This window comes from Odontesthes bonariensis, chromosome 20 (genome assembly GCF_027942865.1).
Source record: "Odontesthes bonariensis isolate fOdoBon6 chromosome 20, fOdoBon6.hap1, whole genome shotgun sequence".
Taxonomy (NCBI): domain Eukaryota; kingdom Metazoa; phylum Chordata; class Actinopteri; order Atheriniformes; family Atherinopsidae; genus Odontesthes; species Odontesthes bonariensis.
This window is the reverse complement of record NC_134525.1, coordinates 15,887,714-15,899,979: the sequence shown is the minus strand read 5'-3', so window position 1 is coordinate 15,899,979 and position 12,266 is coordinate 15,887,714. Positions and strand designations below refer to the sequence as shown.

At 45.1% G+C, this 12,266-nt stretch overlaps 2 protein-coding genes across 4 annotated transcripts in view; one reads left to right on the top strand and one right to left on the bottom strand.

The window, feature by feature from the left end:
• Nucleotides 1–170: 170 nt before the first annotated feature.
• On the bottom strand, nt 171–2,793 carry skida1 (SKI/DACH domain containing 1). The gene is given in 8 exon segments (XM_075452281.1): nt 171–197; nt 199–596; nt 599–889; nt 892–1,035; nt 1,038–1,172; nt 1,175–1,393; nt 1,396–1,528; nt 1,530–2,793. Coding segments are annotated over 8 exon segments (2,439 nt in total). The 5' UTR covers nt 2,622–2,793.
• An 8,762-nt stretch (nt 2,794–11,555) lies between these two features.
• mllt10 (MLLT10 histone lysine methyltransferase DOT1L cofactor) overlaps nt 11,556–12,266 on the top strand; it is a 42,124-nt gene continuing 41,413 nt past the window's right edge. For all 3 annotated transcript variants that reach the window (XM_075451940.1, XM_075451939.1, XM_075451938.1), the window contains exon 1: nt 11,556–11,928. In XM_075451940.1, the coding sequence (XP_075308055.1) occupies nt 11,766–11,928 (163 nt within the window). In that variant the 5' untranslated portion in view covers nt 11,556–11,765. The remainder of the gene's footprint in view (nt 11,929–12,266) is intronic.

Below are 12,266 nucleotides of genomic sequence, written 5' to 3'. Positions count from 1 at the left end.
TGGAAGAAAAGAAAAAAAGAAAAGAAAAGTGGAGACCAGAGATGAACACAGCAAAGTTGTGAGCAGTCTGCGCTCACGTTAAGACAAGAACCAACGGTTCGGTTGGAGATGGTGAGGGTTCTTTGTTTTTTCTTTTTTCCTTCTTCTCTTCTTTTCTTCCTTAAAACAGCTCAGTATTTCCGAGTTCTCTGAGCGTACAGTGGGGGAGGGGAGAATCTGGCCGCCTGGCTGCCACCTCCACACGGGGTGGGACGGAGGGGGAGGCCCGGGGCTCCTCAGCGAGTTGAGGGAGTAAGCGGGGCACAGATCCCCGTCGCTGCCAACAACCAGCGACGGCGGGGATGGGAAAATTTGCCATCAGGCTGAAAGGCGTTTTGCGGGCGATGCTACGGTGCTCACGTTGCTGCGTTTGCGTCTGCTCGGTAAATCCTCTGTGGATGCCTCCTCGCAGCCCGCGGGGCGAGAGAAGGAGGAGGAGGAGGGAAGGGAAGCCTTGTTGACTCTGGGCACGTTTTGTTTTGTATGCGTCCTGGAAACTCGGGCTTTCTTACTCCCGTGAATAAGAGCCCTGCAGGTTTTGTTCCCGTGCTCCCCTCCTCCACGCACGGGGCGTCCTGGCTGCTCCTGCATTCCTGAGGACCACAGGTCGACCTGGAGGCCACATCGGGGCTTTTCTCCGAGGCTTTAATCCCGCTGCTGAAAAAGTCCCCTTGTTTGATGGTTCCGCTTGGATACTGGCCATTGCAGCTCTCTACCTTATCTCCTTTACATTTGATTACAGTGGCATGGCTCTGGTATTCATATTCATCACAGCTTTCCTCCACTTTAACTTTCACATTGTAAAGGTTGAAGGGAGGTGTCCTGACTGCCCTGCCACTCTCCGACTGGGGGCGGCGGTCACAGGGGACTCATCCAGCTCGGTCTTTATTTTTTTCGATGGAGTGGGCAGTTTTAAGCAGGTGGTTTTTGTCTCCCTTTTTTCGACACATTTTAGAGGCTTGTTAGGGTCACATTGCATACTCAGTCCTGGGGGGAATTGGTAGGATGCCCCGGTGTCCTGCGCGAGGCCTTACACTGGTCGGGTCCCGGACAGTAAGGGGCCAACTCATCCAGAGGGTCAGCCCTGCTTGGATCAGCCGCACACACATTTTCCCTCGTGGGCTCAATGAAAGGCTCTCCCCCAAAACAGTGGAGTTGAATTTAGGTGGTTGTAAGGATATTAAGTCCCCCCAAGTTTCACTGCATATAAAGTCACATTTCTGACGTGTGTCCTGTCTATTGTCCCCGGTTTGTGAGGTGGCAACATTACCCAGTTTCCTGAGCTGTTTTTCTTGATGCTGCTGGTTGTTATAGTGGAAGGTGGGCTGCAGCACCAGAGGTGATTTAGAGCTGAAACTTTTGGCGAGCGAGCCACCCGCGCCCGCCTGAACCGGATGCTCTGGACCGAAACGCGGCTTGAAACCGAACTGGAGTCGGACTGAGAGGAGCTCTCCTCCTCCTCTGAGCTGACCTCTGAACTTTCTGACTGGCGTCTCATCTTCGTCGTCGCCCTCGTCTTCCTCCTCAGAGCTCCCAGAGTTGCTGCTGGTGGAGAACCCGGAGCCGAAGTCCGAGTCCGGGCATGTGCTGGACTCGGTGTCGCTACTGTAGTTCTCCGGGAAACTCGGCACGTGGTGGTGGTGATGATGATGGTGGTGCTGGTGGTGGTGGTGATGGTGAGGTCGGGGGTCGAGGCAGATTTCCGGACTGAGGTGGAAAGCATCGAAAGAGGTCCCGTGAATGCTGGGCGATTTGGGTTGAACTAGCAGCACCGGCGGGATGTTGTGATGCGCGTGTCTGCTCCTGCTCCACGAGTGTCTCGCGCCGTCTCTGCCGCCGCCCCCCTCGCGCCTCCTCTTCCTTTTGTGAAGTAGGTCGCCGGCTGAGCGCGAGAGCCTGGACTGAGCTGCTATGGCGGACTGAAACACCACCGGCTGCCGGCTCCGGAAAAAGGAGTGCCTTTGGCTCAAAGTAACACGGTTCCCTGTTATTTTATCAGTTTCATAGTTTTTAAAGTGTTTGTGACTGAATTTAGTCACCGAACGGTGATCCCGTCCGTGGGCTTTGTGGTAAAATTGAGGTAGTTTGGAGTCGGTAAGGCAAGGAGACAGCTCTCTCCTCCTGCCCGTTTTGTTGTGCAGCGTGAGAGTCTCCGGGACACCGTGCAAACTAAACCAAACTTTTTCCTTCCACAGTTCGTCGTCCGCACGGAGGAGCCCCGAGGACGCATCCTCATCCCCGGGGGAACACACCGCTTTCGCTTTCCTTTTGGTGGACTTCAACACGCGCTCCGTCTTGCAGGAGATATATAAAGCTTCCACATCCTCCCGCGATATGAGAGTGCATTTAGCAGCGTGGAAAGCTATAGAGTTGATTGCTTTGAGCTTCCGCAGCTCCTCCAGGTCGCAGTGGTGCTTTTTCACCTTCAGGTGATCCATGCGCTTGTGCACTGTGGTCCGAGGGATGTTCTTCAGCAGGTCTGTGAAGACCTGAGACAAAGCAAACATTTGCTTGCCTTTGATGAGCAGGTATCCCAGTTTCACTCCTTGCATTTCCTCATAGCCACACTCCAGGTCTCCCATGTTTTATGTATCCGCTACAATGTATTAATCCATGTAGTCACTCACAGTATACTATGGATTTACCAGTACATGGCACAGGGTCGTGAGCTCAAGGCATCCTGCTCATACCTTTAATCCATCCACTCTGCTGCTGCTGCGTCATGAAAATGCAAACTTTGACATGCGGAGTTAAATGGAGCAGCGCCTGTCTGATAATGAGCCGACAGCATCCCCTCCTCGCCTCTTGCCCCGGACCGGCATGGTGGAGGAATGCGACGGATGCGTCCACCAAGCCGGGGCTGCCGCTACCTGCCTCTGCCGACTCCACTCCCCTCTGGACGGCAGCAGGACGAGGGGTAGGTATACACCACTGCCTCAGCCAGAGGGATAAAATAGCGAGAAGAGGGAGGGAGAGAGGGAGTGAGAGGGTGGGGAGGTGGAGGAGGAGGAGGAGGGAGAAAGAGAGGGAGAGAATCGGAGACAGAGAGAAACAGAATAAGAGCTAAAATGCAGCTGCTATTCTGACTGCTGGCTGAGCCACAAATAAAATGACAGAGGAAGGAGGTGGGCCAGTCTGGAGACACCTTCATCAATTAATGCTCTCAGAGTCGACGCCCATTGGACGCCGCTGACAGGTGATGCAATAAAAATGGATATTCCATCCCCACCCCCTCCCACACCCTGCCATTACAGTAGTTTACAATTGTGCTTGCATTCTGTGGTATTTGAGCAGGCAAAAATAATGCTGCCGAAATAATGCCGCTGATTTTCCCCCAGATGAATAAAGAGAAGCTTAAAATTCACCCCTTTATGTTATTTTTGTGTTTACCAGGATAAGTAACCTCAGCGTGCACATTCTTTAGATGAGCGATCGGACAGCAAAAAGCTAAATGCATGCGACAGTATGCAGGCTATGTCATGTATAGCGTATTGGTAAAACGACTCGATTTCACTCTCTCTCGTGTGTGTGTGTGTGTGTGTGTGTGTGTGTGTGTGTGTGTGTGTGTGTGTGTGTGTGTGTGTGTGTTTTAACGCGCTGCTTAAACAAAGCCATTCGCTTTTTCACACGTTTATGCTGCTGCCTGGACCAAAGATCAAACTCATCTGCTTTCGATGGCTTTAGTCTTTTTTTTTTTTCTCCTTCTGTCTCCTTTCTTCGGTTGTCCTAGATTTGCTGATTATAGTCCGGGATTCATTTATTTTAGCCATGAGGTTAGGCTATTTTATATTCTTTTACATTCTTTCCTTTCCCTTTTACATCGTTTACTGAGCGTACGTGTGTGCGTGCTTGCGTGCGCACGTAGAAAATTTGCAAATACCTTCAATAATTAGTGTGAGTTGCAGACGCACACACACACACATAATTCCTTGTCAAACTGTTGCGTTATTCGCCCTGTTAAAACGAGCAGGGGGCACAGACTGTGCGAGACAAAAGTACAAAGTCAGGGTTGCTTTTCCCACGTTTTTACAGACAGCGTTGCTTAAAGCTGACCTGGGGAAAAAAACTAGTTATTTTATGCGTTTTAAAACAAGACGCAAGAAATTATAGAGTTTTGTTGGCTTTTTGGAATATTTTTCCATTTGATCAAATGTGTGTCGGAAATATTCTGACAGGAGGAGCGGGAACAAAACCTATTCTGGGATTTTCAAACGTAACACAAACATATTTTGTAATTGCAAACCAAAATCCCACACGCACATGCCCTAACGTTTCAGGAGACGTGGATGTGGGCATTAGCCTATCTCACACACACACACACACACACACACACACACACACACACACACACGCTCTTACAAGCCTGAAACGCACACACCGTATCCATCTAAACGCACCCGACAGACTTGCTGGCTGTTTGAAACTAGAGGGATAGCAGAAACCACCACCCACTGTGCTTTCCAAATGATCTGTTATTATTTAATTGTTTGAAATAGCCATAGGTCTGCATTATGCTTGTTGGATCGACTAATACGTGTCACCCCTTTGCCATATCTTGTGCAATACTCCCTCTTTGTTATCTATAAAACACGTGAGTCCCTTGTGGTCCGTTCCTCACAGGCAGCGGTGGGGTCAGACTCAAGACCGGGCATGCTCATCCCAACAACATTAAACCCGCTTATGCTTATTTACTGGCTCGCCGCTGTTTCTCTTGTAAAGACACAGAGCTTGTCTCGGTGTTAGATGGCGTTCCATCTATGCACAGGTAGGCCCTGTTAAACTATAATGAATTGAGCCCGGTGTCCACAACACGCACGCAGTATGCGACGGTTGGGCTTAATCACCAACGTGGTTGCAAACGGCAGCTTTAAAAAAGAAACAGACTCACACATAGACACACATCCATGTGCCATATTGCATACAGCCTGTAACCGTAAAGATGGTCCAAATTCACAATTGTTGGAGCTGTTGTAACGTGTGAAAAATGACGTAGTTTATGTTAAACTAAGGGAGGTTTTGCGCGCCACTCAAGTACGTGCGTATTAGCGATAGTCACACAATTGCACATGAAACACACCAAGAAAGATATATGTCCGAGTTTGTGCCCTTGTGCAACTAGTAAATATGCGTCTTGTAGGACGCCTAACCCTTTTAGCTCAGTTAACTCGCTGCAGCTCAGCTCGGGGTCATTTGACCCACATTCTCTGTACGCTTCACGCACATCATGCAGCACGTGGACGTCCCCTGGCTGCGTTTGCGGCGAAACCAACTTTCACGTGCTGATTCTGTATGACAGTGTAAATACATGAAGCACGCGGGGTAAAGTGAGAGGAGGGGCACCTTGCTGAAGTCCGGATCCCCCAGGGGAATTGCTCACCGTGGTTGTCCTGGGTGGAAGAGACAATCAAGGCTTGTGCCATCCCACGTGCTGACCACTGCATGTCTTTCTCTTTGGGGAACTGGACTTCTTTTGTTTGGCACAATATATCCTTCACGTTTTACCTCAGATACTGCCAACAGCTCTCACATGAACATGTAGCCCGAATTATGTAAACTGCACAGCAATGCGCTTTCAAATCTGAGCGTCCCAGTTTGTTGGAGGATGATTGAATAATCTGCGTTCTCTCTCTCCAAAACCCGTTTATTGCGTTTGTTAACAGTTTCTGTTGTGACGAATCACCTACTGAATCTGATATGAAACTTTGTCCCCAACCACCCTTCAACACACACACAAACACGTACACAGACCAAACACGCGAGCATTTGATTTAAAGATAATCTGGGGCAAACTGCAGTATTCAACTTATACATATGAAAAATAAGAATATGCCATTGATATTAAATTGTTTCCCGCCGCTCTGTGAAAGATCTGGTCGGAGGAGTTAATCAAATTAACGTGCGTTTTTTTTTAAATTATTGTTTTATAATTACAAATTGGCATTTTATAAATACTATTTTTAACTGACTAATTTGACTGAATTGGACGGTATTTAATTGAATTGAACCAGGTTAAAATCTGTTTTTCATTTGACTTGGACTGGACGCGTCGACGTCCTCTGTAAAATGCCCTGATTAGGCGATTGTTTTGAATTGGCACCACATGAACTAACTCATTTGAATGAGTCATCAGCTAATTATTGTTGTTCCTTTTTCTAAACAGTTCATCAGGGCAGGATGCACTTTTTACACTAAATGCTGATTTCCCAAACAAAACCAAACCAGCACCACCACATCATAAAAGCAAGTTCTGTTATTATTATTATTGTCATTATTTCTGATTACTTGTTACGTGTTAGTCTGGACTGCCAACAGATCTGCCTCAATAATTACATAGTGTGCACTCCCCATTGCAAGGTCTGAGCGTCATCTGAAACATCAGGAAAAATAACACCAGATTCAATGATTTTATAGATACGGGTGTATACGTATTTCCACTTAAGACCAGGTTCTCTTTGTTACGCACCAGATGCCACGGGGGTATTTATCCCTCCCCTCTCCTACGTCTGGATTCCGGCCGGGACCAGTGGGAGGAAGCAAGATTGAGTGACCGAAAGAGAGACGCCAAAAGCGGCAGAGGTTTCCAACAACAGCCCGCTGAGTGCTGGTGATGCAGGGGGAGGGAGGGGTGGAGGGGTGGAGGGGTGGGGTGTGCCTCAGATGACTGAATCTCTCCCAAAACGTTCACTCCTGTTCACTCCTATTGGGCATAAGGCTGCTCTTGCATTTGTTTGACATGTTTGGAGTTAAAGCTGGTGGGATTGAAGGGGGGTGGGCAACAAAGCTGTAACCTGCATGATATGTTTAGTTCTTTGTGTTGAGTGGGGGTCAGTGCCACTCAAACAAAATTCCTAATAACATTCGTGTGCACAAGGCAATTAAAAAAAAAGGGAAAAAAAAAGATATGAAACACACCTGAATAAAATATTACTTTTGTTTGCGCTTCGTGGCCACTCCTGTTTGCTGTCCGGAATTCTACCATTTTTATTTAGTATTATATATTTAATTGTCCACAACTTCACGATGGAAGTTTAAAGGGAGGGATACGGTCCAATTACTGTAATGATGAGCACATACGCACGGAAGAAATAAACACACACGACTTGTGCTTAATCCCGGTACTTTAGCCTCACACTTTCCCCACACTGATTAGTCTAAAATTTCAGTAATAGGGTTAGTTATAGAGCAAAATTAACATCCTCCTAAACCGTTTTACAGGATTGATTTGAATTGAATAGGCTTTCTAATGAGAAAGACCCCACTCCACAGACAAGTGGTGTAAAAACAAAACACAGCTCCTTAAAGATGTGGATTTAGTAGGCCCATTTGTTCCAAGTTATATGCCTATAAGAAATCCCTTCAAGTATGGTTTTTAAGCGCTCATCAAACCAAACGTGCTGCTCCTCCTCCCGCTCCAAAGTCATTTGTTTTGCATTGAGTTTTATGGAGACACTTGGTCAAGGAGGCGCAGGCACTTGTAAGAGCATCGACTTTTTATGGCACAAACCCACTGCTCCATGCCAAAACAATGAATTCCTCTCCACCCCCCACTACCACGGCAGAATGTGATTTTACATGCAATCCGAGCCTGAAGTATGTGCGGACAGTGGTGGGGGGAGGGCTCTCTTCACCTTTCACCCCGCCGTGTTGGGACTGTTTGTATTTTTGTTCCTCGGCCCCTGTGCTACTCCAGAGTCCAGAGAGAGGACCGCGAGAGAGCTGAGCACGGATGGGTCTGAATGTGGCGCGACCAGGGAAAACGATGCAGAGCGTTGGCCTCAGTTTGGTTCTCTGCAACTTTGAACAAAGTCAGCGGCAGGCCAGCAATATAAGTGGGTCCAGAGTTCTCCTGTTTCTCCCAATGCGCCCTCAATGCATGCTGTATTTCCTGGAAGAAAAGCTGTGCGACACAAACAAAAGTAATACATGGTCATTAACTCAAAAGACGCACAGATGCAATGCTCAGTTAAATGTGATGATGCACATTAACTACAATAATATTAAATCTGACTGTAGCTCATTTCACGCAATGATGGACTGAGCTTGCAACACGTTTTGTTGTTTAGAGGTGCTTTAGAACAGACAATGTGGATGTTCTGTCTTTTGTATGTTGTTTTCACTCTTAGTGCTGAATTCATATGACAAACTTATGTCTGGCAACACATGTTTCTTAACATAAACAATGTTGGGCTGTTTATTTTGTTTAGCAAGGACTACAAGTCATAGATCATTATCTGACACCCGTGAAAAATAACTCCGGCTATCAGTGGTCATTTATTGAAGCTTATTAACTTAGATAACATTCGTCTTCCCAGGCTGCTTAGGTTTTTTGCGGCGTCTCTCTCTCTCTCTCTCTCTCTCTCTCTCTCTCTCTCTCTCTCTCTCTCTCTCTCTCTCTCTCACGCACGCACACACATCCAGGCACACAAACGTGCTCTCACACACACACACACACACACACACACACACACACACACACACACACACACACACACACACACACACACACACACACACTCGAACATATTCAATCTCAAAGGACAAATTTTAGTTTTGTTATACTGTTGTTCAATTAATGATATTTTATCTATTTATTTGTTTGGGGTGGGGATTATTGACCAATTCTAAAAATAAATAAATAAAATGTTTAACTTTGGTATAATTTATGAGGCAGTGGTAACAAATAACTGCCAACCGTGCAACACTTGTGCAAACAAAGCATTTACAAAGCGCTCTACAGTTTTGGTCTGTGGGTTGCTTTTCCTCTTCCTCACATGCACTCCATGTTTCTCGGTCTTTACAGGAAAATGTCAAAACTTCACACACCCCATAGTCATGACCAGAGTCACATCTGAAGTGTCGGGAAGCGCACCTGTTTTGACAGTTAAATTGTTGACGAGGGAAGACAGAGTCACTTGAGCGTGTAAAGTAAATGTAAAGAATTAGACAGGGAATAATATGATGACTACAATACCAATGTTAATATTACATTAAATTTGTTCTTGTTCCCTGTAAATTAGCTGCATATGAAAATGCGTTTGTGTTTCAGGATAATTAAACGTGTATTTCAGCCTTTCAGTTACCCTACAGTCACAACCAGAAACAGGCTTCTCTGTGGTGTAGATTACTCTGGTAAGAATTTTGCAAACCCTGACAGTCAGGAGCCATTAATTCTGCTCCGTGAGCTACATGTGAATTGTGAGACCATGGTGAAAATTGTGTTAGAACCTGCGTTATGTCTGATCTCGGATTGCAAAAGAATATGGTTGAAACATGAAGCTTTTTTCCTTAGTATATCTAGGGCCTGGGGTCAGATGATGCTTCAGTGGATTTACAGACCCTCACCTCAAAACAGAGTTGATCAATTTAGAGCATAAACAGCAAAGCTCTGATGAACAGCATATAGGACAGGTCGATTAAAATCATAGAATAAAGCGGATAAAAGATGAGTGCTACGTGTCCTTTGAGGACACCGGCAGTCATTGGAAGCAAACAGCATCACTGTGATTTTCTATCGCAAAGAAAGCTTTTCTCTGCCAGTCTGAGGAACATCATATATGATTTGTGTAGAATTTGACCTAATCAAGAGCAAGTTGAAAAAATCATTTGCCATTTTCAGCATTCTCAGTGTAGCTATATGGGCCTTTCCACAGCCGCTGCCCCCTCCTTTGCCTACCTTTGTTCTCTCCAGCTCTAATAGGTTTTCCCCTGCCACACACAATTCACTTTTTTTTTTTTCGGCCCCTCACCCCCTTTTAGTGCAGGGCCCAGTGTCGACTGGAGCATTTGAGCAATTTGAAATTAAAGCAAACAATGGGCAGGCACTCCCAGGGACCTCTCGCTCACCATATTACACGGAGGACGCTCGTGTGCTCTTGCGCATTATTGGCAAGTCATTATGTTTCTCTGGAAACCGAGAGCAGGAGCTCGCTCATAGGAGTTGGTGATGCAATAAGCAGCTGAGTTCTTGGAATAGCCTCTGTGTGTGCATGTTCTGAAGCATCCCTGGCAACAACATGGGGGGGCTGTCAAAACAAAACTGTCTCTTGATAAACAGCTTGATATATTCTTTCAAAACCTATATGTGTACATTTATATGTATTTATATAAATACATATAAATGTGGTATAAAAGATAGTTATTCCTTCAGTAAAAAGCTTTTTTTTTTAAGTATTTGTCTTGTATGTTTTCTGCTTTAAATAATTTGTGATCACAATAACATGGCAAGAGATGAAAAATATCTCGGTTACCTGAAACCATCCAGAGGGGTCCAGGGGTGTTGACATACAAAATGAAGCATCACTCAAATGAATTTTAAACGCAGAAAATACAGTATTGGTTACCACTTTATTCAAGAAAAGTATACACAGATTTTAAACCTGTAAAACCACTCATGAAAACTCCCTATGTTGACATCTTGGACGAGTTTAAGGTTTAGGATGCAGATGTTTATGTGCACAAACAAGTTGGTGAAACAGTCGCTTTATGAGTTTGAAAATGAATCATTCGTGTCTAAAGCAAATTTACAGACATATATAATCTGCATGGAGTAATGTCAAGTTATATTGCGCCAAATAGTTTCTTGAATGGAAACAGTTTGTAATTGTTGAATATTACCAACTTTTCACTAGAACATGTGATATGTGTGCTTATCCTGAATTATGAATTATGTAAACACACACATTTTTATCCATAGTTGCATTGACTTGATTATATACATGTATGTATAAATATATAAACACACACACACATATATAGTGTTGGTGTGTGTGTGTAAGAAAGGATAGCTTGGTTATAAGTTGACCTTAAACTGAACCTAATTTAACCGTAAATCAGAGCTCACACTGCTATTTGTATTTCATCAATTATCACAATAATCCAAGGAAAAAAAGTGCCAAATTCCATTTTCTGTTTGTGAGGAGCAGTTTCACTGTTTTTTTTTTTTTTTTTAATCATTGTGTTTCTTGACTAAATGGATAATTGATTTAAGAAGTAAAATTCATGTAGTGAGTGAAATGACCCCAAAGATCCTCCTGAAAATGGAATAATTAAAAAGAGAATTACACATTTAAAATGGTTGCTCTTCCCAACTGAAGACTGAATATATTTTTGTCTATCTATCTATCTATCTATCTATCTATCTATCTATCTATCTATCTATCTATCTATCTATCTATCTATCTATCTATCTATCTATGTGTGTGAGAGTGTCTGTGTATATGTATAGCTTTCTAATCTTAATCCATTCTTTATCAAGTTTTCTTGCCCTTGCTGTCAATATTTTTCACACATTTGTTCTATAATCATTATTATATTAATGCCCCTCACTGCAGCTGAACTTGCTACGTCTCATCTTTGTGACAATGAATTTAGCAGAAAGTGTCTTTGGTACAAACTTTCAAAACATGTGGAACCAAAATGGAACGTTACTAACGGCTGTCCAATCACAGTCCTCTTTCACATCCTGTCTGGGGATACGCAGACGCACGCACATTGCGTCATTACGCATTTCCTGTTCTCTACGAAGTTCCCCCTCTTCTCACCATCGCGCCGTGATGGCGATGTTTTGGTGAAAAAAAACGGCGTCGAAAAGGGACGTAAACACGATTAAAACATGACATTTCGACCGAGTGGGACCTAAAGTGGCGTTGCAGGGAAACGAGGGACGTCTTCGTCGAAGGTTTCGGTCTAGCTGTATGTATTCCTCCGCATGTCCGCTTTCTCCGTAGATGGTCTCCGGCGAGCGTTGTCTGACGGTGGACGACAAGGTCTTGACGAATAATATGAAGGAGATGATTGGAGGTTGCTGTGTGTGCTCAGACGAACGAGGCTGGGCAGAAAACCCGCTCGTATACTGTGACGGACACGGCTGCAGCGTCGCAGTGCATCAAGGTAAGCTGTGCAGTTGGCTCGGCAAGGACTTAGCACTTAGCTTGTATGCTAGTTAGCGTGATCATATTGAAAGGTTATGAAGCCTTCTCCGCCTGCTCTCACCAAGGCCAAGCTGAGGTCAGGCTTGGCGCATGCTGCTGGGTACTCATCTGCTTTCGCACGGCAGCCAACTTAATCTGTAGGTTGACGATGGCCTACAGCGGCTCAGTGAAAACCTCTCTGGCTGCACGTTGTGCCATTGTTTGCTTGTCAGAAGCTGTCATTCGAGAGAAGAGAGGAGGGAATACTCTCCTCCTGTCAAAGTGTGTTAACTTTGGAGGAAAGCTTGAATTGATGCG